The sequence below is a fragment of the Suncus etruscus genome, chromosome 10 (assembly GCF_024139225.1).
Source record: "Suncus etruscus isolate mSunEtr1 chromosome 10, mSunEtr1.pri.cur, whole genome shotgun sequence".
NCBI classification, from domain to species: domain Eukaryota; kingdom Metazoa; phylum Chordata; class Mammalia; order Eulipotyphla; family Soricidae; genus Suncus; species Suncus etruscus.
In genome coordinates, this window is record NC_064857.1 from 36,866,808 (window position 1) to 36,892,296 (window position 25,489).

The 25,489-nt window shown below is 50.6% G+C and overlaps 1 protein-coding gene across 1 annotated transcript in view; it reads right to left on the reverse strand.

Annotated features, from left to right (window-relative positions):
- KCNN3 (potassium calcium-activated channel subfamily N member 3) overlaps positions 1-18,653 on the reverse strand; it is a 154,093-nt gene extending 135,440 nt beyond the window's left edge. The window contains exon 1 of the mRNA XM_049782233.1: positions 17,359-18,653. Within this exon, the coding sequence (XP_049638190.1) occupies positions 17,359-18,306 (948 nt within the window). The 5' untranslated portion in view covers positions 18,307-18,653. The remainder of the gene's footprint in view (positions 1-17,358) is intronic.
- Positions 18,654-25,489: the final 6,836 nt, after the last annotated feature.

A 25,489-nucleotide genomic window follows, 5' to 3' on the forward strand; every position in this document is an offset into this window, starting at 1 on the left:
AAAGCCCTACTTGAGCAGAGAATCAGGAGTAAGCCCTAGTACTGCCAGTTGTGCCCCCCAAAAAACGCAAAATATAAATAAACCATTGAAATTGCAATGTCCACTGAGTAAACCTAAGCTTGTGGCTTAGTCCAGCAGCTGGTGATGATCCAGGGCTGGTACCAAGTCTGATGGAGGAGAGGAGCTGGTTGCCCTGAACAAGCACATCTGCTCCCCATTTGCCATCATGGCAGTTGTGTGGGTAAGTTGGGAAAGGGGGCTCTCAGACTCCCATGCTGGGTCTCAGTTTCTCTCTTTCTTCTTCCTGCTGCCCCTCTGGCATCCTTGTCCACAAGCAGTTCAGATGTTCCCCAACTCTAGTGGTGAGATGGCCTAGTCTCAGGCATCCCTCATGTGAGGCGGGAGGAAGGAGAGAACCAGCCTTGGCTGAGTGGACATTTCTAGATGCCAAATCTCTGAGGTGCTTACCTCTATGGGTCCCCGCCAGCCAGAAAGCATCGCCACAAGTCCCACAGTTCTTAGGGTTAGGTCAAAGTCAGCATCTAGACAAGTCAGACGCTAGGGCTGTCAGAGGGGGGCTCCCCAGGCCCTCGCCCTTCAGATAGCTCCAGGCAGGCTTGCACCCCTTCTTTGTTCTCCTCCCAGTCTCCAAGGGGAAGGTGCCTTGGCACCCTCCAGGGTCCCCAAGACCTCCAGGTACTCTGTGGACTCAGGACACATTTGTGAATCCTGCATCCCAGCAGAAAGACTTTGAGGAGATGCCCCACACCCCAGCCCCTATATCCCTACTGAGTCATGTTAGATCAGGCATGTAGAATCAGGCTAACAGTCATTATTGGGAGATGGGAAGGGAAGGATCGAGAAATATTTTAGCTTTAATTTTTATGTTTTTGGCTCTTGGGCTGAACCCAACAGTGCTCAGGGCTTACTCATGGCTCTGTGCTCAGGGACAATTCCTGATGAGGTTAAGGGGAACATATGTCAGAATAGAACCCAGGTTTGCAGCATGCAAGACAAGAGCTTTCCCCCTCGGCACTCTCTGCAGCCCTGCCTATGTTTTTTAACCATCACATTACTCTGAGACTTGACCTTGAACATGCATTGACCGAAAAAGGCCCTAATAGCTTCCCAGGGCCTTTGGGGAGAGAATGCCAGGGTTTCCAGAAGCATCGGGAACTAGCTCACATTTCTCTGACTTCACCAACTGGGGCACAGCTGGCCCATGAGAAGGGGACAGAGATTGTCCTCACATGCAGGGCCAGCCAGAAACTTCCACAAAACAGGCACCTCTGGCCTCTTACAGCCTCAGGAGTATGCACTCCCCATGCTGTATAAAACACACCTCAAAAAAAGAGAAACACATCCCAAACTCCTATCTCCCCTTCACATTCCCCCAAATGCTTCTCCCACAATTTTCTCTGTCCAGTTCAATGGAAACACCATCCTAGAATTTGCCTGAGCACTAAGTCTAGTATGCATTTCCGACAGCCACTAAATATCTCTTCCACCCCTTTGCATGCTCTTGCATTCCATCCATCATCCAAAGAGCCAGTCCAGATATTCCAAAGATCTATCTGTTTCTCAACTCCCCCCACAATCCTTGGAAGCAAAGTGAAGCATCAATACACCACACACACACACACACACACACACACACACACACACACACACACACACACACACACACACACACACACCCCTGGAAGTCAATACCTCAACCCAGTCCATGCTGGAGAAATAGAATAGTGGGAGGTGGGAGAGGTACTGATTAACCTTGCATCAACCAACCCAGATCTGATCCCCAGCACCACTTATGGTCCCCCAAAGCCTACTAGGAGCACAGTCAGGAGTGATCTCTGAACACAGTCAAGTGTGGTTCAAAAGTAAACAAAAAAGCCCTTAGGGCCTAAATGATGGCACACTGGGTATGGCATTTGCCTTGCAGGCAGCCAACCGAGGTTTGATCCATGGTCCCCCAACCGACACCAGGAATAAATCCTGGACACAGAACCAGGAGTAAACCTTTAGCACTGCTGGGTGTGGCCCAACAAACTAAACAACCAAAAAGAGCCCCAAAATGTGAACCAGATCTTGTCACTTCTTCATTCAGCGTCTCCCTCATCTCTATCTCACCCCAGGCAAAAGCCAAACACCCCTCAAATGTCCATCAAATCTGCAGAATCAGTCCTTACCCTTACCCTCATTTCCCACCCCATGCTGGCCTGACCCATGCTCCACACTTTTTTGGACTTCCTCAATTCCCACCAGCTGTTCATTATGGGGACTCTTTGTTTAGCTGCACGTTCTAAGAACTTGAAATGAGGATCAGAGATTTCCATGAAGTGAATATTTAGCAATTGAGGGAGACGTGCATGAGATGCACCCCATATTTCAAAGGCTTCACATAAAAATGAGAATGTCAAGTATCTCATTAATATTTTCCCATGGGTATATGAGAAGCTAATACTATTTTTACTCCATCGAGTTGTTTAAAAATACAACAGGAGCCAGAGAGATAATACAATGGGTGGGGCACTTGCCTTACAAGTAGCTAACCCAGGTCTATCCCTGGCACCCCCTGTCATCCCCTGAGCACTGCCAGGTGCAATTCCTAAGTGCAGAGCTAGGAGTAACCCTTGAGCATTGTCGCATGCAGTGCAAAACTAAACCTTTTTAAGATAAACATTCATTTCACATTTCTCTTTTTCACTTTCCTTTATATGGCAAGTGAACAATTTTAAAAGCCCACGTGACTCTTATTATATTTCTACTGGATAGAACTCCGTAGGTCCTGCCAGGCCAAATCCCAACACTGGGCTTTCCTATTATGATACTCTTCCTCAGAGGCTCCATCCTCTCCATTCTAGGTCTCGGTCCTCCCTCAAGGATCAATTATTTACCAAATACCACTCTTCTTGAGGCCTTCCCCAAATACTTATTTTGTTGTTGTTTTTGTTTTTGGCCACACCTGGCTGCGCTCAGGGGTCAAATCTGTTACACACACACACACACACACACACACACACACACACACACACACACACACACACACACACACACACACACACACACACACCTGGCAGTCAATACCTCAACCCAGTCCATGCTGGAGAAATAGAATAGTGGGAGAGTTACTGACTAACCTTGCACCAACCAACCCAGATCTAACCCCCAGCACCACTTATGGTCCCCCAAAGCCTGACTCTGCACTCAGAAATTGCTCCTGGCAGGCTCAGGATTCAAACCAACATTGGTCCTGGGTCGGCCATTTGCAAGGCAAACGCCCTGCCACTGTGCTATATCTTTGGCCCCCCAAATATTTATTTTAATAGATATCTTCCTTGAAACTCCTGCCCTCCACTCTAGCTTATTTTTCCCACCAAAGAGAACTCACAGACATTGCTCACTACAGTTCTGCCTACTGAAAGATAAATTCCCAGAGTCCAGGATTTTTTATCTGTCATGGATATTTTTTTTGTGTGTGGTTTTTGGGTCACACCCGGCAGTGCTCAGGGGTTATTTCTGGCTCCAGGCTCAGAAATTGCTCCTGGCAGGCACAGGGGACCATATGGGGTGCCGGGATTTGAACCGATGACCTCCTGCATGAAAGGCAAACGCCTTACCTCCATGCTATCTCTCCGGCCCCGATATTTTATTTTTTGCCTTTTTGTTTTTAGGGGAGTCACACTCAGCAATCTCAGGGGTTACTCCTGGCTTTGTCTTCTGGGATCATTCCTGGCAGTGCCCGGGGTTAGGGGGGGACCATATGGAGTGCCAAAGATCAAACCCGGGTCAGCCACATACAAGGCAAGTACCCACATGCTGTACTATAGCTCTGGCCTCTCTGTCAGGATTTTCCTACTCTGTTCATGGTACCTAGAATAAACCCAGCTCATAGTCAATACTTCATAACCAGCTGTTGAGTGAATAAAATGATCTATTCTCCTGTTGGGATTTCCAGGGAAACTGGAAATTTCCCCAGGCACACAGCAGGTGCTCCATGCAACTCATCAGTTGGGAGACAGAATCGTCCCAGGGAAGTCAAGAGCATATGACAAGGGTCCCTGCTGCACCCCCAGAAAAGCTCCCTCCTTCAAATCCCCACTAGCCTGACGAGCCCGGCCACTTCAGGAGATGGGACATTTCCTTTCCTCCTCATCGATTTTTATTCTCCCAGTGAGAAGACAAATCTGTTTCCCCTTTGCCAGAAGGCCTCGAGCCACAGCTACTTACATTATAGTAATTAAATCCCTGCTGCTAGGAGGGCTCAGGAGCCCAATAGGCCTCATGCCAAGGGCTGGCCTGCAGGGAGGAGGCAGCAGGGAGGGGAGGCTGGCCAGAACGGCCTGTCCTGGCCTCTCCTCAGGCCTGTCTCAGTCTCTCAGCATCTTCTGAGAGGGAGGGAGTCTCTGGACCAGGTTTCTTTCTCTGGACTGGAAGAAAAACCCTCCAGCCCTACCTGTACAAACAAATACATGGGCCCAACAACCAGCCCAGCTTCATCACCACCTTCTTTCCACTTGCTCCTAAAGTTGCTGCATCCTGGATACCACCATGAATTAGCTATTGAGGAAAACTCAGGCCTCCTCAACCTCCTATGCCTTGTCTATCCCGTGACCAAAGACCAGAATCCATATACTCCCATACCTGGACCAGCACTTTTCTCTCTTTCACTCATGGCAGGCCTCAAGTCAGAGCCCTGATTAGCACAAGGGCTCCTCTCAACAGCTGCACAGCAAAAGGACTAAGTGACCCCCTTACAAACCAGAAACAACGCTTGAAAGCAACTTGCTTGGGGCCAGAGAGATGATAGTACGGTAGATAAAGTACTTGCCTTGCACACCTGGACAGACCGATTTGATCCCCTGCTCTATGCAGAGTTCACCTGAGCTCTGCCAGTAGAGATCCCTGAACACAGAGCCAAGAATCAGCACTAAGCACTGCAGGGTGTGGCTCCAAAACAAAAAATGAGAAAATAAAACATAAAGTCAACCATCTACAACTACACAGTCAGTGGATTACAGTCACGATTCAAATTCAGATCTGTCCAATGTCCCTAAACACCTGCCCATCATACGAAATGAGGGGTGGGAGGGAAGATATAAGGGAAGACATAAGGAATATAAAGGAATATATCCTTTATAAGGATATATAGGAAGACAAAAGGGAAGATGAGAGCACAGTTAGACAGAAGGAAGGAGACATTCAGGTGTGGGGGTCAAATTGGGGCCTATGGGTCTGTCTCCTCTATAGACAAACCATCCCTGTCCATCACTTCCCCAGCAACACCCACCTCTCCTCCACCATCAAGTACTACGTCTCCTTGGCTTCGAGCCCTGGCGCCAGCCAGCACCTGTTAGCTCTCATGGGAAACCACTTGCTGAGAAGCCAAGGACTCAGGACAGAGGTGGAGACCGGAGAGGGACAGATTCTGGGACAGACACAAAGAGGGACCAAGTGAGCAGAGGGACAGAGGCACTAGGATTTGCCTGGCATTGGGAGAGGCTGCCACCAGACTAGGCACACAGATGTCCAGTAAGAAGACGTAGGGTGGAGCCTCAGGCTTGGAGTTCCCAGAACACAGAAACAACCAACATCACCTTGCTCTAATGCAGATGAAAACCAAACGCTAGAGCTTGGGCAGAGTGGGCATTCTCATCACACATTACTTTGCTTTAAGCAGCATCTAAGAAGGTATAGGCCACACTGGTTGAGTGCTTCCTATAAGCCAGTGACAGCTTGAGAAATGACAGCAATGTGATCCATGCCTGGTGTCAGTTGCTCCTCACGACGCGTGTTTTCCAGAGAGACAACATCCCACAGACCCCAGATGGAGGTGCAGAGACTTCCGCTTTCTCCTGGAGGCCAGGAAGCCTCAGGAGGGAGACAGAAGGCCCAAGTCAGCTCTGTGCACAGCTTAGCTGGCCATTCCCCAGCCCTGAGGGTTCCCCCACATCCCTGCCTTCCCAGATCGTGCACCCAGGCCTCTTCAGCTTCAGCCAAGCCCCTAGGAGAGGAGAACTGTCCTGCTCCCCACAGAATATCTGAATCACTATTACAGCTCTGGCAGGTACAGGGAAGGAGGGTGTTGTGAGTCAGACGTAGGACTGGAGATGGAAACAGAAATGGATTTGGGGGAACTGTAGAGATGGCTCTGTGGGCCACAGATAGCACATGATCTGTGGGGAAGAGGTCCAGGTTTGGCTGCCTCAAGCACTACAGGTTTGAGCACTGAGCCAGAAATAGCCCCTAAGCACTGCCAAGTGTGGCCCAAAAACCCAGAGAGATAGGTCATCCAAGAGGGAATTGGAAAGAAGCCGCTCGTGGGTTCAAATCCCAGCTCTGATAGTTTGGGTTGAGTCCCTGGTGCTCCCACATCTCTCTGGGCCCTCTCTAGAAGCAACTGTTATGGGATTGAGTGAGGTGTACATATGGTAGCAGCACAGGCCTTCCTTCCTGTTGCTCCTTTTCTCCTCCCCCTCTGCTCCTCTCCCTCTCCTGAATAAGACTGTGTTACTTCAGAGCTTTTTTTTTCTGGAAGAGTCCGCGGTTCCCTTTTACGACCGGGCGCATTCCCCATGCTGGGAGGACAGAGCGTTCTATACGACGCTGTGCAGCCTGGAGGGAGCCCTCGTGATTCACCTCCAGTCCGAGCTGGCTGCCAGCCTGCTGTAATTTCCTCCCGCTCAGGCGGGCACAGGTGGGCCCAGGCTGGAACCTTAGGCCAACATGGCCCACCACACAACTCAGTATCTGTCCCCAGGGAGACAAGTGTCTGGCAGAGTCAAACAGCAGATCCAACCAGGAGCTCAATGAACAGGAGACACAGAGCCAGGGAAGGAATCTCAGAAGGCTCCATGGCCACTGGGATCCCAGAAGAAATAACCAAGACACAGCCTGCCTCTGACCAGTATGGCCCAGTATAGCCACTTGAGACCAGATCCCTGTCCTAACAACCCCCCATTGTTATTGTCATTCTACTTTCTAGATCTAGGGCCCATTGCAGGGGCCAGGAAAGCTCCAGAGGTGCAATGTCTACCTTGCATGCCCAAGGCACCATATACCCACCTTCAGCACCACTAGGCATAGACCTGGGGGCCCCAGCGACTCTGGAAGGCTTCCCCACAGATAAAAGGCTCCACTCAAGGCAGCATAGAGGGACCACCCACGTTAAGGCTCTTCTACGAAGAGCCAGCAGAGAGCAACATCGTCCCAGGGAAGGCCCTGCTAGGGACAACGCATGTACAAGCACATAGCTCAGTTCAGCTGAGACTGGAGACTAGAAGAAGTTATCACAGCATGAATCAACAAAACACAGCCCCATCAAGTCTCCTCTCCATAACTCTGTTGCCCCTTCCAGCACTGAGAAGACTTAGTTAAGTTACATGAGTCCAGGGCCCAGAGAGATAGCACAGCGGCGTTTGCCTTGCAAGCAACCGATCCAGGACCAAAGGTGGTTGGTTTGAATCCCGGTGTCCCATATGGTTCCCTGTGCCTGCCAGGAGCTATTTCTGAGCAGACAGCCAGGAGTGACCCCTGAGCACTTCCAGGTGTGGCCCAAAAACCAAAAAAAAATAGTTACGTGAGTCCAGAGATGCCCACGCAGGCCAGCTCATCTGGCAGGTTCCACATGAGCTGGATCATTCAGGAAGGCATGAGGTCATACAGGGCCTGGTTGTCTCCCTGGACCATCCTCCCATCTCTGCGCATCTCTGAGTCCACCACAGGCATCACCTGCCCGGAACTACACAATTCCTGCTACACCGTCTTCCTGGAAGAAAGAGTAAATCTTCATCTGGGTCAGCAGCATTGGACACTCCGTCACAGGGAGCTACTTCAGGACTGACTGAGCAAGCCAACCATGTCCTCAATAGAGGCTAGAAGAGAAAAAGAAATGGCAATGCCCCAATTTGTCAAACTCTAAAATCTTTTGATTTCTGGGCCACACCGGAAGATGCTATGGAGTTATTCCTGCCTCTGCACTCAGGAATTACTCCTGGTAGTGTTTAGGGGACCATATCAAATACTGGAGATCAAACCCAGGTCAGCCACATACAAGGTAAATACCCCAACCAGTGTACTATTGCTCCAGCCCCTCAATCTCTAGAAACTTAAAAGAAAGGAATGAATTGGACTTAGACAGATGCCAGCTCAGGACAAGGCACTGGGAGAAACCACCGCTTGTTGGCAGCTCATGACCCACCAAGCACCAAGTAGACACTCATGCCAACATCATCTCTGATCTTCTCTGATTCTCCCTGGGGTGGTAAATGCTGTGACCTCTGTTTACAACTGGGGGAAGTGAGGCACTAGAGCTGGAGTTATAGTTCTTTCTTGTAGACACCATAGTTGTAGACAGGACCTGAATTGTGGGGTGTTGTGGGGTGTTATCTGCCCAACCTTCTTCTGTTCAGCCAGCCCCTTCCCTGCTTTCTCCCTGCCTCGGGGTCCTGACCAAAGACAGGCTTATGGGCTGCTCCATCTCAAATCTCATGCTAAATACCCAGCCAGGGCTTTCGTTAATGTGGCTGCATCTCCCTGTAATAGCCTCCCTGTTCTTGTAACACTGAGCATCAGGCCTGTCCTTTACATAGAATGCCCAACAAGCCGAATCCAAAAACACAGATGCCAATTTGCATGTTATTTCACACATCATTTGCATGTTGTTCAGTTAGTGTCACAGAGGCTAGCTCAGAATGCTACTCTGGGTACCTTGTAACCAGACTTGTGACAAAAAAAAAATGGGCTCCAGGCAGGGCAAACCCTGAGTCCATTCTTCCTGATACCTGGTTGCCCAGGACACGCAGTGGGAAAGTTATCACCTGCCATAGCTGAAAGGGTAGAAAGTCTCTCGTGAATCAAAGAGCTAGGACAGCGGGTGGGGGCACTTGCCTTGGATGTGGTTGCCCCATTCAATCACCAGCACTACATATGGTCCCCAATCCCCACTAGGAGTAATCCCTGAGCGCCACTGGGTGTGGCACATCTTCACACACTAAAGAAAGTTTCTTAATTCTCAATGAATCCCCAACAAGGCTTTCAAATTAAGATGGAACGTTGTTGTTTCAAGTCTTGGTTTGCACTGCACATGAGACAAACTGTACTAAATCAGACCCAGGCCTCCTGCAGGCAACACAGCCTCTGCAGCCTGCTGAGTTGCCCCAGCTGCCTAAATCAGGATGGAGACAGGTGATCCCCAAAAGATGCATCTGAGGGTCCAGGGTTACTTTTCTTCCCACAGTGCCCATGACATGCACTCTAGGCCTCTTCTGCCTGGTTATCCTCTATCCCCCTGATCTTTCTCCAGGCCTCTCAGCCCCTAGCCCAACTCCATGGGCTTAATTTGATTTGGCTCCACCTGTCCCATTTGCTTGTCCACACCACAGAGTACTGACTCTTGGTGTGGAATAAGGGATCCCACGAGGGACAAAGGCTTCAGAGACTAGGGCCAGGTCTCTAAAATTCCCTGACTTCTGGGGAGACCCTGCTCTCCAATTCCTGTGCAGATTTGCCCCTGGGGATGCACCCAGACGTGTGTAGGGGCAGCTGGTCACTTAAACTGAAGCCCTGATTTTTTTGTTTTTGTTTTTGGCCTTGGAACCATACCTGGATGTGCTCAGGGTTTACTCCTAGGTTGGTGTTTAGGGGTTGCATCTGGTAGTGCTCAGGAAACAATTTGGTGCTGGGGATCAAATTCCAGGGATTCATATAGTGCCACTGAGTACATCCCTGACTGTGGCCAATGGCTTCTGAGATGAGGGCCTCCCAGAACTCTCTCTCTTTTCTAGAGCTACATGTGTTGCCGCCTGGATGGCCACTGATGCTCATAGGCCTCTCTCCTCAATGGTTCTCAGGGGATCTGGGAGCAGGGACACCAACTCCAGGTTGGTGATTCTGTACAGGGAAGCACATGCTGGTCCAGTCCATTCCAGAGGTCCAGTACTGGTATGCCAGTGAGGCAGGAATCAAATCCAGATCCCAGACCCTTTAAAATCATGCCAGGCTGCCTTGCCATCTGAAATTGCCCTTCTCCCCCAGCTGCAGAACTCAGAGTCCCAAAATTGTAGATGTCCTCTTAGTATATAAATCATCTCACTGGCTAGAAAGGTGGCTTAATATACAGAGCACAGGATCTGTCTGCGCGAGGTCCAGGTTCTATCCCCGCACCATATGGTTTCCTGAACACCACTGGGATTGAAGACAGCTGAGAGCAACCCCCAGGCAAAAAGACAGGAGTATCTCCTGAGCTCTGCCATGTGTCCCCTGCCACCAAAAACAAAATTTTAAAGGAGCATTAATCACCCCCATGCCCTCAGCTACCGCACAGGTTCTATGGCTCCATTCCCAGTTCAAAATTATCAGCCCTGTTCCTGGTCCACAGTCCAGAGTCATGCCAGGTCACCTCCCCATCTCCACTGCTCCCTTTTCCTCTGCCAGCTGCTCACACACTTCTCTACCCTGCCTATAATACTTCCATCTTGGTCTCTGAACCTACAGAGCTCCAACAAGGTGCTTCCCAGTGTCCTCAAATAACATGCCAGGAGAGCACACCCCAGCCTGACCACTGCTGGCATGCAAACCTAACTACCTAGAGAGCCTGAGTTAAAAGACTGGCTGTCTCTGCACTGGAATGTGTGAAACATGAGAATCGGGTTCGTGGGAATCAGGAGACAAAAGGGAGCCCAGCACTAGATCCAACCCTTGTCCTCACAGCAGAGGGACAGAGGACCTGAGAAGTGATGGCATTTGGCAAAGGCTGCCCAAATCGGAAATGCCTGATCATGCAGCCCTCAGAGCTGAGACGGGCTTTTCTCAAACACAAACCACCACTGAGGGTGCTAGACAAAGCCTCACGCCAACAAACTGGGAACTAGCACTCAGACAATTCTAGAAGCTCTGGCATGGAGACACCCTTCAAGGTCTCCTCACTCACACCGTTGGCAAGCTTCACTGGCATTTGGGACCAGAAGACAGACTGGAAAGCTTCTTCCCGAACCTACTGAGGCCAGCAACCTTGGGTTCTGCCATTTGTACCATCCCTCAGGTCTTATGGGGACCCCAAAGACCCACACCACAACTCTTGTGAGCTACAAGAAGTTGCAGCTCTAAGAGGAACCTTACAACCAGCACTAGAGGGAGGGAGTCTGCCTTGCAAGCAGCCAACCTGGGAAGGACCCAGGTTGAATCTCTGGTTTCCCATATGGTCCCCAAAGTCTGCCAGGAGTGATTTCTAAGTGCAGAGTCAGGAGTAACCCTTGAGTACCACAGGGTGTGGCAAAACAAAGAAAGAAAACAAAAAAACAAACAAAAACAGCACTAGAGGAGAGTAAAGGCCCTAGTGAAGGAGGGGTGTGGAGAGCTAATATGAGGGGGGTACCCTGGTATTCTATACCTACCTGTCTTGGCAGGGTCTCCAAGCTTTCTGTGAGATTCCTTTCCCTCCCCTTGTCACCTACCTGTCTGTCTGCCCCTGCTCTCAGGCATGTAAAACTGGACTTGGGTCTTAGAAGACAGACATGTCACTGATCCAGCACAGCAGAGGCAGCCATGAAGAAGCAAGAGTCCTGGGACAGCCAGACCACTCTAGACAGACAGGTCATGCCAACCAAGTGGCCTGGGCCTCCTTGCAAAGGGCAGGATCCACTAACTGCAGGCCTCTGGTGTGGAAGGTTGGCATGGCTCCTCCCCAGCACCCAGCCCATTCTCCTTCGCCCCTCATCCATTTTCCTTCACTGCCCTCTTTTCACCTCATTCCAGTATATACCAGTGGGGCTTCTGTGTGGCATGACTGGATGATAGTGGGGAACACAGAAAACCATTTGCTTCCTCTGGACTTTTCTCACCAGAAAAAAAAATGGCTCTAGAACTTTCCTCCCCCTGCTATCTGAACAGGTGGGAGGCTCAGCATTCACATTGTTTAAAGGGGAATAGGTGCTTTGCTCTCCCTCTGGGGTTTTGAAAGAGAGGAAAGAAAAACAGCAGTGACTTGGTCCCCCTGCTGCCATGGAGCTGAGGAAAGTGGCTTTTCATCAATACCAGCCACCCCCTCACACCCTTTCTCTCTCCCTCTTGCTCACTATCCTCACTCACTGCCTTCCCCCCAATGTGCTTCCCAAGTCGCTGCAACAGAACACAGAACTCTGAGCCCTGGACATTCAGACTAGGCCTCACCCTGCAGAGCTGACTCGAGTTGCCTTAATTCTTGTGTGACTTGACTTTTTAGGGGGTGCGGTGGAGCCACACCCTTCGATGCTCAGGGCTTACTCCAGCTCCACATTCAGAAGTCATTCCTGGCAGGGTTCTTGGGGGACCCTATGGGTTGCTGGGTACTGAACCCAGATAGGACACATACCAGCCAAGCATCCCAATCACTACACCACCCATTTTGTGACTGCTTACATAGCATAAAGCAGTTTCAATCTCACCTCACCCACATCCCTTCCAGCAGGCCCAGTTATCCTAAAAAGAGGCCATGAGCCCTGCCAGGCCTCCAATCCTCAGGCATCCACTACCTCAGACAGTCATGTGTATGTCCCCACATCCTTCACAGGGATTATTCTAGAGTGAGGCAAGCAAAAAAAGGTCAGTAGGAAGGGCCCCACGGGGTCTCATGTGCAGAGTGTCCAAAGAGGTTAGGAATAATGGTATTACCCCAGTTGAGAAGCTATGGAGAGAGGGTGCCTTGCAGGCCTCTGTGGGGCAAGACTTTCTGTGCCTACAAGATCCTGGGGTCTGGCAGGGTCAGGGGATCTCTCTCTTCTGCAGAGGATTCCTCAGGGAAAGACTGACTGCTTTCCCTACATGTCCACAAACACAAACACAAGGGCCCTTGGGCACTGCCCCTCCCTAACATCCTGATACCTTCCCCTACTGCCCCATCTCAGGGTGTGTCCTCTCAGCTGTGCCTCTGTGGCACACACACTCCACCAGGGGTGGGGATCCTGGAGCCCAGCAGTGGCATATGGCCCCAAAGAACCTGGTTATCTTCCAAGAATGGACAGCCAGCAAACCCTCAGCCCATCTATACCATCAGGCCAGCCATTCTGTCCAGCATCTGGGTGTCCAGAAGCTGATCTATGAATGAAGGGAATGAGCAGGAAGTGGGGAGGACACAAGACACAAGTGATGGGCCCGGAGAGATAGCACAGTGGTGTTTGCCTTGCAAGCAGCTGATCCAGGACCAAAGGTGGTTGGTTCGAATCCCAGTGTCCCATATGGTCCCCCGTGCCTGCCAGGAGCTATTTCTGAGCAGACAGCCAGGAGTAACCCCTGAGCACCGCCGGGTGTGGCCCAAAAACCAAAAAAAAAAAAAAAGACACAAGTGATGGGGCCGGAGAGATAGCATGGAGGTAAGGCATTTGCCTTTCATGCAGAAGGACGGTGGTTCAAATCCCAACATCCCATATGGTCCACTGGGCCTGCCAGGAGCGATTTCTGAGCGTAGAGCCAGGAGTAACCCCTGAGCGCTGCCGTGTGTGACCCAAAAGACAAAAAAAAAAAAAAAAAAGACACAAGTGACAGGAACAAAGTCACCTGCAAGGATAATCTGATGGAATATGAGGATGAGGACAAAACTGGAGGAAAAAGGATGTTACCCCTGCATTCTCCTCCTTTACTGGTGCCCAAGGCCACAGGAGCAGCCTACTGGACAGTAGCCACAGTTCAGCCACAGAAGGACAGCTGGTGGACAGGAGCCATGCGAGCTTCAACAGAGCTAGGGCCTGTGGAAAGGGTAAAGCTGATGTTTTGTGGCAGGGCAGCGGGTGAGCCTCAAACTACTCCTGGAAGGAAATAGACCCCCAGTTCTCCTTATACCTGCCGTGTACTGAAGTGGGAGTGTCACCAGAACAAATTTCTCCCTAGGATCTCTGTGCCCTGCCCAATGCGAGCAGTGACAGCCTCAGAGAGAACTGCACATTGAGACACAGACCAGCTGAAGGGGATTCCTGAACACCAGAGGAGCTCCCCATTGAGGTTCCTTCCAGGACATGTTGAACCACATCCCATGTCTGTCACCACCTGTCACCATGGACCACTCCGGGGACAGGAACTAAATCTTCTAACCCTATTCACCCCCTCACACTGGCTCTTTTTTTTTTTTTTGAGGGGTTTTGGGTTTTGGGTTTTGGGCCACACCCGGTGGTGCTCAGGGGTTACTCCTGGCTGTCTGCTCAGAAATAGCTCCTGGCAGGCACGGGGGACCATATGGGACACCAGGATTCAAACCAACCACCTTTGGTCCTGTATCGGCTGCTTGCAAGGCAAACGCCGCTGTGCTCCCTTTTGCATTAACTACTGGGGCTCACTCGTGAACGTGTCAGAAAGAAAAGCCTCTCCAAGTAAAGATGATCACCACCCGCAGACACCACAGAAGGCGACAGCCCCAGGAGAGCATCAGAGACAGCACAGAACATAAAGTATCCACAAAGGCCAGGAGGGACTATGTCCCTCTGTCCCAAAAGAACATGGGGGCCATCACAAGCTATGCAGGATAACACAATCGAGCTGGGGTTTCTGGGGCTTCATGTCCATCTTCCTGCCTTACCTGGTCAGCAAACTCCCCCAAATCCCAGACGCACAAAGCTCTGTCAAGCCCTCTGAGGCCAGGGTGTTCTGAGCTGGCCCTGCCAGTTGGTAGGCTCACTGGAGCCCATCCTCTGATCTCTGAAACCACATCCTTCAGGTAACACTTCTCCCTGTGCAACTTATCACAACATTGTCAAGTCTAAATCTCCACCCATCGCCCCAGATACACAAAGCTCAGTAACTGCTCTGGAGCCCGAGGGAGGGAATGGGGGGGGGGGAAGCCAGTGTCCTGCAACACCCCCCTTCCAAGTTCATTCACTCTCCTTGCCTGATGCCTCAGAACCACACACCTGAGACATGCAGCATGTAGGTCGAAATGCGGCCTGGATCTTTCCAGTGACCCCTACCGCTGCCAGGACAAGACAGTGTCCTCTGTAGCAGACAACAGGAGCTGGCAGAGAGAGGGCAGTTGAGTGGATTTGGATCAAGGGGGTCTTTACAGCCCCTTAACCCAAGGGGGACCCCAAGTGCTCCTCTCACCCATGATATTCCCAGGATCTGCTCAGTCCTCTCTAGGTTGTCGTGAATCAGTGTCCAAAACCAGGAAAAGCCCAGCCCTCCATTTCCCCCACAGCCTGCTTCCCCACAACTCCTGCTGAGCTGGTGGAAGCCCCATTCCTGAAGCCCCATCAGGTGACCCTGCTGCAGTGAGGGTGACCCCATCCTGCCTCGAGGCCTCCCACCATCACCTCAAGTTTTAAGCACATACTTAGAGCTCACCCCATTGCCTCTGGGAGCATGATGCTCTCATCAGCTCTGCCCAGGGGTATCTGAGAGAAGAACCCCCAGTTCCTAGCATCTGCGTTGTCATGTGCTCCTCCTGCCCCCCCCTAATTAAGAACTCCTGATTCCAGGATGGAACTGGAAACCAGAAGGAGGGGGGACCCTGCAGAGTGCAAAGGAGAGGGGAGGTGCCTGGAAAACGGCGGCAGCAGGACCCACAGGCTCAGGTTCATTCTAGGCAATGACTAAGTAAGTGAGCCGCAGCAGCTACGGGGGAACCCCACACTCCCTCAGCTCTGCTCGCAGAGGGGCGGCCAGGAAGGCACTGGGAGGAGCAGGCAGGGTGGCATGCTTGCCACAGGGGTCGCTGCACAGGTCGGCCCTGGCCAAAGCTGCTGCTGATCAGAGCGCAGGGCCAGGGCGGGAAACCCGATCAGCAGCCCCTAGGTCTCCGTGGCTGGGTTTCAACAAGGAATGTGACAGTGTCACAGCAGCTGTGCCCAGCCTGAAACAAGCTCTGTTTGAAACCTCAACAGCTGAGTCCCTCCCTGCGCCCCACCAGCCAGCCCAGCTAGCTAGCCCCTGCCCTGCTTGTTACACATGTGTGGCTGGGTGTGACATAGGTGTGGGCACGTGAAAGCATGTGGGCGCTGCATGTGTGCGCACACGGACACATATGGGCACTGTTCATGTAACAGATACACACGCATGCGCTCCAATACACGCACAACATATTGGAGGTGAGGGGTAGAGTGGGGATGTCTCTAGTCCCTCAACTCCCCAGCCTGCAGCAAGGGGCTCCCTGGTAGCAGAGCCATCCATGACAGGCTTCATAGCTCGGGCCCTTGGAGGATGCACTTTCCATGCCCCCGCAGCAAGGGAACCCCTCCACAGCCTGGGGCTGGACTGGAAGGCAGAGAGGCCATGGCCCCCCTCTAAAGCCTGCTCCCCGCCACTGCTAAGCCAGTGCTGCTGTTTCCAACCTAGTACTCTGAACACACTCTCATTCTGATTTCGATTCGGCCCACCAGGGATGAAGGTGGAAGAGAGCCAGGGCTGGGGTCTGAGATGGGGGCATGCCCAGGAAACCCTGTCATCCCCCCTAACGGCAAGCTGTACACACACACACACACACACACACACACACACACACACACACACACACAACACACACACACACAGGCGCCTGCTAATGCCAAGCCGGCAACATCTGCTATGCCCGGGTACCACCTGTAGCCATTTTTGTCAGGGGATGTCTCTGAGGCAGCGGCAGGTCTATTCCCGTCCTCTCCCCCACAGAGAAAGGATCGCGGGTTCCCTCCGCCTGTGCTTTAGCCCCAGGAGGCTCGGGTTACCCCGGGGCTTCCCGGTTCTGCCTGTCTCTTCTCTCTCTCTCTTTCTCATCTCTCTCAGAGGAAGAGGGGAAGCATAAGTTGGGGAGAGGAGAAGACAAGATAGAGAGAAAGGGGACTTGGGAGATTGCACAGAATTCCCACCCCCCCACACCCAGACATTTATTTCTTTTAAATCCTCGGGGAAAATGGAGTGGAGCAGGCGGGGTGGGGGGAAAAAGGGGAGTCGCAGGGACTGGCAAGCACATCAAGGCTGAGTGTAATTAATTGGTGCGTTCAGCTTTCTGGGTTATGCTTTGGTACGACGGAGCCGGAGGGGGGCAAAGCGATTTCTCAGAAGGGGTTCTTTAATCCACCCTAACACGGAGTCTTGAAATAGATATTGTGTATGGGGATGCCCCCCCCAAGAAAGGGAGGAATGAATTCTCCCAGGATTAGGAAGGAAAAACCATGGGAAGTTAAGTGTTCCACATAATTGAGCAAACGCCTCTCCCCACCTCCATCCACCTTGCTCTCAGCCGCTCTCTCATTCTCTCTCCCTTTCTCTCTTCTCTTTCTCTCTCTCCCTCTCCCTCTCTCTCTCTCCCTTTCTCTCCTCTCTCTCTCTCTCTCTCAATCTCTCTCTCTCAATCTCTTTCTCTCTTGCTACCTACATATTCCTTTTGTTCAAGGTAGAAAGAGAAGCCGCAGCCCCTACCTTTGAATACAGACCCCAAGAGAGCTCGGTCTCTATCACCATAACAACAATTCCAAACATCCCAAAAATCAGAGCATAGTCGCTCAGGCGCTTTCTCTTTTCAAACAGGGCCCTCCTGTGTCCCAGCTTATAGCCAATGTTTTGGTTTTTCCGCTTGTTGGCTTTGGGGAAGGTGGTGGTATTGGTGGTGCCAGCGTGCTGGTGGTTGTGGGTGGCGTTGGGGTGATGGAGCAGCGTCTGATGGGTATGGTTGTCCTCTCGGGAAGAAATGATGATCTCCGGGGGGTTGCTGGGGCTGAAGAGCTGGAGGGGCTGGCCCTCGGGTTCTGCCTCAATGAGGTTCCTCCTGGAGGCGCTCAGGCGACTGAGGGGCTTCATGACCCCACCACTGTACTTGCAGGAGCTCATGGCGATCTCGGTGAAGGGGTTGCTGTCCCGCCGGTGCACTAGGGGGCTGGCCTGCCGGTGCCGGCCGCCTCCTCCGGGCCCACTTGTGGCTGTGGAACTTGGAGAGTGGCCAAGCAAGTGGTCATTGAGATTGAGCTGGCTGCCTTGCCTGGAGGAAGGGTGGAGGACGGCGGTGGAGTTGGCCGAAGGGGGGGCCCTGATGGCAGAGGGAGAGGAGTGCAGCAGGCCGGGGTGGACCGGTTGGCTCTGGAGTTGGACAAGCTGAGACAGGGGATGCGCTGGGGCCGGTGGTGGCGGCTGCTGCTGCAACTGAGGAGGCTGAGGTTGCACCGAGGGTCCTGAAAGATGCTGGGGGGCTGCTGCTGCTGCTGCTGGCGGTGGTGGCTGTTGCTGTTGCTGCTGCTGCTGTGGCTGTTGCTGCTGCTGTTGCTGCTGTTGTTGCTGTTGCTGCTGTTCATCCCCAGAGGAGGGACAGGGACACTTGGGGTCTTCATCCAAGTCCCCCACCCCTGAGTCATGGAAATGCCCAGAAGTGTCCATCTTGGGGCTGGGCTGGCTTGCCTGCACCACAATCCCCACCTCAAAGCCACCCTTTTTGGCTCCAAAGATGATGTCCTCAGAGACAGCCAAGCATCCAAGCTCCCCCACCAGCGTCTTTCAGGCTCCAGTCCTCTCTCTCTTTCTCTCTCTCTTTCTCTCTCTCTTTGACTCTCTTCTCTTCTCTTCTCTGGGGCTGCCCTGGAGTCCAGATGCTTTCACTCAAGAATGTATTGCACCGGGCCAGGAGGGAGGGCAGAGAGGGAGCTTGGAGACAAGAAGGAGAAAAAGAACTCTCTGTCTGTCTGTCTCTAGGAGGTGGCCCTTTAGGAGAGAGAGTGTGAGGCCGGGCTCAGCTCCACTCCTCGCTGGCTCAATAGCTCTGCTCGCCTTCTCCTCCCACTGTTCAGACGGGAGGCCAAGCCCACTTTTTAGCAGCTGTTCTCATTGGCTGCTCAACACCTCCTGACCCCGCCCACAGCAAGCCCCGCCCCCTTGGTGGGCGGGGCTTTCACCGCCTCTTCTAGCTGCGCGGGGAGAGCTGGGAAATGTAGTTTTTCCCACCCGCCCCGGGACCCAGGCGCTGAGCCACACCCAGAGGTGGCAGGGGTGGGGTTAGCGGGAGGGTGCAGAAGAGGTGGAGAAGCAGGCACTCACTCCCACACATGCATCCATGTGGCATGTGTTCATGTGTACAGGTAACACTGCATGTGGACAGGTAACACATGTGCCTGGATGCAAATGAAACTGTGTGTGCAGGTGGGACATTGTGTACCCGAGGCGACCAGAGATGGCAGGGGTGGGGATCGCAGGAGGGTACAGAGAGCCTCCTCCGGCAGGGTGTCTTGTGCCTCCATGCGGGGCTATGAAGCAGGAAGGTAACCCGTTTAATATGAATGGGTAATTATCGTCTTTCACACTCCTCAACCAGTACCAGTGCCTTCAAATACTAGGAGTTGGGTGTCATGTTCCCCTTTTTACTAAGGGGCACCCCCAAGTGGACAGGAATGACATCAACATCACAGAAGCAGCAGGGGCTTGGGGGTGCAGCATGCTGCTGGTGCCAGGTGCAGAAATTCACCTAGTGCTCCTCACAGAACGCCTGCAAGATGTGTGCAGACGCTTCTGTTATTTCTAACCCTCGCATCAAACCTATGAAAATGATGTCATCATTCTCCTTTTACAGATGAAACTGTAAAAAATAAAAATAAAAAAAGAAAGAAAGAAAAAGGAAAACCTGAAGCACAGAAAAGTAAACTAACTGGTCAGCTGTCTCCAAGCTTGTAATTAGGATGCTAGGATTTGAACCCAGGTCAGTGTGATCCCAAAGCTTTGCTACTGTCAGCCCCCCCGGGGTGCTTTACCACTGTCATGTTCCTTTCAGTGCCCTGGTTTCACCAGTGTTTCTCCAGCAATGGGTGAGAAAGAGACAGAGGGAGGGAGGACTGGCCTCCCCACCCCCACCCCCAAGCAGGATGTATGAAGTGAGCTAGCCTGTGACCAGAAGATCTAAGGGAAAGGAACCCCAGGGAAGCCCAGGGTTGCTCTCCCTCCCATCTACCCTCTGCGACTCCGAGATTCAGAGCCCAGAACAGCTGGTAGCGTCGCAGGTCCGGAACCATTGTCATCAAGTATTTATTCAACTCCCACTGTGTGCAAAGGGAGTCCCAAAGAGAGAGCAATAGAGCGTGGTTCATTTTCATTTGTGGTAGCAGCAGACTTAGGGATCCCAGAGGAAGGAGCATGGTGGGATTTCCCATGCATATCTCAGGTGTTTTGAGGGGCGGGGGTATCTTTCTGCACCTTTAACATCCCAGGGTTGCTGTACAGTTCTCCCCTCAATTAGAAGGGGGAAGAAGTGGGGCCAGAGAGATAGCATGGAGGTAAAGTGTTTGCCTTGCATGCAGAAGGACAGTGGTTCGAATCGCGGCATCCCATATGGTCCCCCGTGCCTGCCAGGGGCGATTTCTGAGCCTAGAGCCAGGAGGAACCCCTGAGCGCTGCAGGTGTGACCCAAAAAACAAACAAACAAACAAAAACAACAAAAAAAGAGGGCTAAGAAATGGAAAACCAGACACTCACACATATGTATATTTGTGGCATGTGTTCATGTGTCTAGGTAACACTGCATATGGACAGGTAATGCATGTGCTTGTATGTAAGTGACACTGCATGTGCAGGTGGTATGTTGTATACAGGTGACACTGCATACCTGCAGGTATGTTGTGGCTATGAGATGTGCATTGTGTGCGCGTGCACAAGTGACATGTGTGTTTTGTACATGTTCAAGTGTATCGTGTGCCAGTGTGCCTTTGTGGATACATGTATGTTGCTTGTAGGCCCATGTGTATGTTTGTGGCACTTGTGTTGAAGTATGCGCAGATGGCATGTGGCACCAATGTACATGTTCTCACAGACTCATGCACAAAGTGAGCCTCTAATGTAGCTGGGATCTGTGCTCAGGGTGTGTCAGAGCTCCCCTGTGCGGAGTCCAGATCTCCTGTGCCCAGTCTGCACCTCTATTCCAGTCCCCTCAGCCCAGATGATAGAGTGAAATGCCACTTGCTGATAAAGCCATGGAAACCTGAAGCATTCCATTCTCTCACGCATAGTCATCCTGAGCCCTATTCTCAACAACATCCCCTTCCCACCCTTGCCCTTCTGCCACTGCTTGTCCAATACGGGCACACAGACACAGAGATCTCATGTGTTCCCTGTGACATGCAGATCCCCCAGAACCTCCCAACTTCACCCCCTCCAACTTGCACTGTCCTCCTCTTCCCTTCTGTCTGTCTCTCCCTCCCAAACAGAGCCACTTGTTCAGCTCAAAGCTTTGGATCACCTTAAGGCTTAATGATTACCTAATAAGTGGTTTTTATTGTTGTCGAAAGTAAAACTGTGGTTTGGGGGCCAGAGAGATAGATGACCTGGTGGTCTAGAGCATAGGCCTTGCATACAGGAGATCCAGCCCTGGCGTCATATGGCCTCCCAAGCATCACTAGGAGTGACCTCAGGGACCTGAGCATTGCTGGGTGTGGCTCCAAAACCAAAAAGAAAAATAACAGAAATGTGGTTTTTCAGTGGTTTTCAGGTCAGACATAGCAGATATGAAAAGCTCATTTTTAGGAGAAGTTTCCAAGTCATTGCATCTTTATGTCAGCTCCATCTACTCCCCCCCCCCTCCGCCTCAGTTTCTGAGCTCTGTGCCCCTGAGGCCTCCATTGTCCTGGCCTTATGCTGTGACATCTTCTCCTGCTCTTCAATATGGGCCTGGAGGAGAAGCAGCAGGGGCCACAAGGGCCAAATTGTGTTGGGGCCAAAGTGGGAAATCTATGTAGTAGCTTTGGAAACTTGAACACTAAAGTCTGAAACACTGAGTAGTGTCTCCATCATCATAACCCTGGTTTTCCACTCTAGAATGTGGGAGGAATCTATGGAACCAGCATGGAACCAGCACCAGGAATCAGACTTCTATTGGGGAAGGCCCTAATGCTAATGCTGCCCGACTTGCTCCAGAATGGGTTCATATGACATCCTGATGACTTGGAAACAGCAACAACTTGCTTTCAGGGCAGGGTTCCCTGCATTGCAACCTAACTATGAGATGCAACCAGAAGACACTCCATTGACCCCAACTTCCAAAAAAACCAGGATCTCTAACTATAGAAATCTGACTACAATAATTGTGATTGAGAACTTTTACTGGGACCACAACGAAAAACTTTGGGGTTAGACAACTAGTACACCCGGAGCCTATAGTTGGTCTATGGCAATATGCTTCATGAGTAAGTCTCCCTATTTTTAGGCCAAAGGTCTTTCCTTTCCATTTTCCCCACTTTTGCTGTGCCTATGCAAAACAAAACAAAGCAAAGTAAAACTGCCACACACACACACACACACACACACAACACACTTTTTTTTTACCTTTTGTTTTCTATTTTTTATTTCTTATCTTTTAAATAGGGGCTCCTGCCTTTTTCATAGAAACTGGGGACACAGATTATTTTGTTTTACCACACCTTTCTGCATTTTTCTATAAAACTAAGAAGAATAGAAAAAAGAAAGGCTTGTGGCCAGGGGCCAAGTGATTTCAGATGCATTGGTAAAGAAAAAAATAAGGACAGAACTAAATAGCCAAGCCAAAGTCAATGACAATAGAATCAAGAGACCTAAACTTTAACAATCTAAATTCAAATGGGCCTGTTATACTGGCAGGCCAGGGCAAAGGGTAATGATGTAGGAACATTCTTTGGTGTTCCTTCCCAGGTGTAGAACTTTGGGAACATTTATGGAGGGAGGTAGACACTGGTGGTAGGAATAGCCCTGACTCACTTTATATCTAGAATGTGGGAGGAATAAGGGTTGGAGGATCAGGAATAAGGGTTGGAGGATCAAGATGAAGGGATGAAGGGATGTCCTCCTGCCCCAGACACACACACACACACACACACACACACACACACACACACATACAGCCTGGGACACCCCCCCCCCAGAGGCATAATGAAGACAATTGGCTAGCTTCTGCCCACCAACTCTGCTTATTTATCTCTTCCTGACTCGGGCTTAGTTTCCCAGCTCAGCTAGAGAACTCCAGCAGGAACAATTTCCACTTTAGGAAGAGGACATCGGGGAAAGACTGGCTGGCCCACACAGGTTATTCAACAACACAAGTGACCATTAACACTGACCTGCACCTTCTAGTTTGTCCCCACATCACTCCACTTGACTTAAAACATTCTCCCCACCTCTCCTTACTTTTACAATTCATCTCTTCCTTCTGCTCCAGCTGCCTTCTGTTTGAGGGAAGAGGGGACTTTGGGCTCTTTGCTTGGCCTCCTAGGCCTCAACTTCCTTAAGCTCTTCTGAGGATAAGTGGCTGTAACTAGGATTAACTGCAACTCCAGTTTCTGTAAAGCAGATACACTAGTCCTAAGCAACTGAGTCAGGGCCTAACCATGTCCAGCTCTCCTTTCCATATAAAAAGCCACTGTACCTTCTGCCTGGCATGCTCTTCCTTCCATCTTCATCCAACATGTTTCTTTTTGCCCTTCAGACTGAGTGCATAGGCCTGATTTCTGGAAAGCTTTCCCTGTTCTCCCCCAATCCAGATGAGGGTCCCTACTACAGAATATTTCCAGTACTTGGCTGTCACCTCCCAACTGTCCTTTCTGCCACAGACTGGGTCTCCTTTGAGACAGGAATGATTTCCTCCCTGTTGTCTATCTATAGATCTGACAGAGCCAGGCATGCAGCTTTATTTTTCATAAGGATTTCCTGAAGGCCGGAGGATACAGCTTAATGGTAGAAGTCCTGTTTTCTGTGCAAGAGATGAAGAGTTCGATCCCCCACATCTCTACCGTGCTATGAGCAATCCTACAGCCAAATCCCACAACCAAGACTATCTATGTGCAAAACCACAAAGAGAATGGAGAAGTAAACAAACAAAACTTTAAGGAAAAAGAGAATTTAAATGGGGATTAGGCTGTGACTCAATGGTTGAACATATGCCTAGCCTGTGTGAGCCCCTGAGTTTGATCCCCAGAACTGCATCTTATACTCTCGACTCAGCACAATTAGGTATGACAGATAATCCCAGGCCCCCAAGACCTCAACCTACCTCAAGCCTGCTTTCAACTAGAAATGATCAAAGTCTCACCCACATAGCACCACTTAGGTGGCTTACAAAAGGAGAGAAAGATTAATTGAGCTGAACTGAACTGAAGTCTAGCATAATCATTTAGAAGAGAGAAAGTTCCAGACCAGTAAAAACTGCCCTTTAGCCATCAGTAAAATGAGTGAGACAGAGAGGAGGACTTCTAAGATGTTTCTGCTTTAAAATTCCATAGTCTGTGGCCTGTGAACCTTGTTGACCCACAAAAGATAGAACTGACTGAAAATAGGTTTAACAAAGTAATGAGATGTGGTTTATATGGTTGTCTTTCCCATGAGACTGTGAATTCCTGGAGCACAGAGAAAAAACTCGCTGTCCCCATAACTGAGCAGAATGCCTGGAAATGGATATATTTGTTAAAGTGGATGGATAAATGGTGCATGGCTGGGAGCGTAAATGATGGATAAATAGATGAATGGAGAGAGGAATGATGACCAGATAGATTAATAGGTGAAGGGTAGAAAGCTGGATGGATGAGTAAGAGGTTGGATCATGCACACATGGTAGGTAGATGGATGTGTTGGGTAGGTGAAAAAGTGGACATATGTGATAAGGTGGATGAATGGATAGGTGGATGGATGGGAGGGTGAATAAATGGGTGGATGGGTGATAAATGAGTCATGAGTGGAAAGATAGATGATGGAGGGATGGTGGGAGAGAAGGATAAATTGGTAGATAAATGAGTAAATGGAAAAGTGGAAGGATAGGTAGATGGGTGGTGGATGGGTGGGAGAGAGTTTGTGGATAAAGAGAAGGATATATGAATAGATGAATGGGTAGAATGATAGATGGATGATAGAAGAGTGGCTAGATGAATGGGTAGGTTGTGGGAAAGTACTGGATGGTAGATGGTGATGAGTGGATGACTAGTGGGAGGATGGATGGGTTATTGGACGGGAAGATTGGGGATCAGTGGGGGCTGGATAATGGATAAATAAGTGGAAGGAAGGAGGAATGATGGATGATGGGTGAGTGGAGAAGTGGAAGAATAGATGGAATGAATGAATAAGTATGAGGGTAGATGATGGATGGGCAGATGGGTGATTGGAAGATGGTTGGGAGGGATAGGTAGCTGGGTAGGTGGGTGGTAGGGTGATGGATTATGGGAGAATGGTGCATGGATGGATGGGCAGATACATGGATGATTATGGATGGGAAAGTGAATGAATGAATAGTGGGGTAAATAGATTCAGAGGAGAATTGATGGGTAAACTGATAGGTAGGTGGGTGGGTATGTGGATAAAGTTTAGTTACAGTAGTAGATAATAGTTAATTTTTGTAAAAATGACCAATGCTATTTAAGAGATTTCTAGGATTGAGCAATAGTACAGTAGTTATGGCACTTGCCTTGCGTGGGACATTTGCCTTTCACCCAGGCTTGATTCCTGGCACCAGATACAGTACCCAACCCCCTCCAAGAGGGATCCATAAGCATCACTGAGTATGGAAAAAAATGGGGAGCAGTGTGATAGTACAGTGGGTAGGGCACTTACCTTTCACACAGGATTGGCA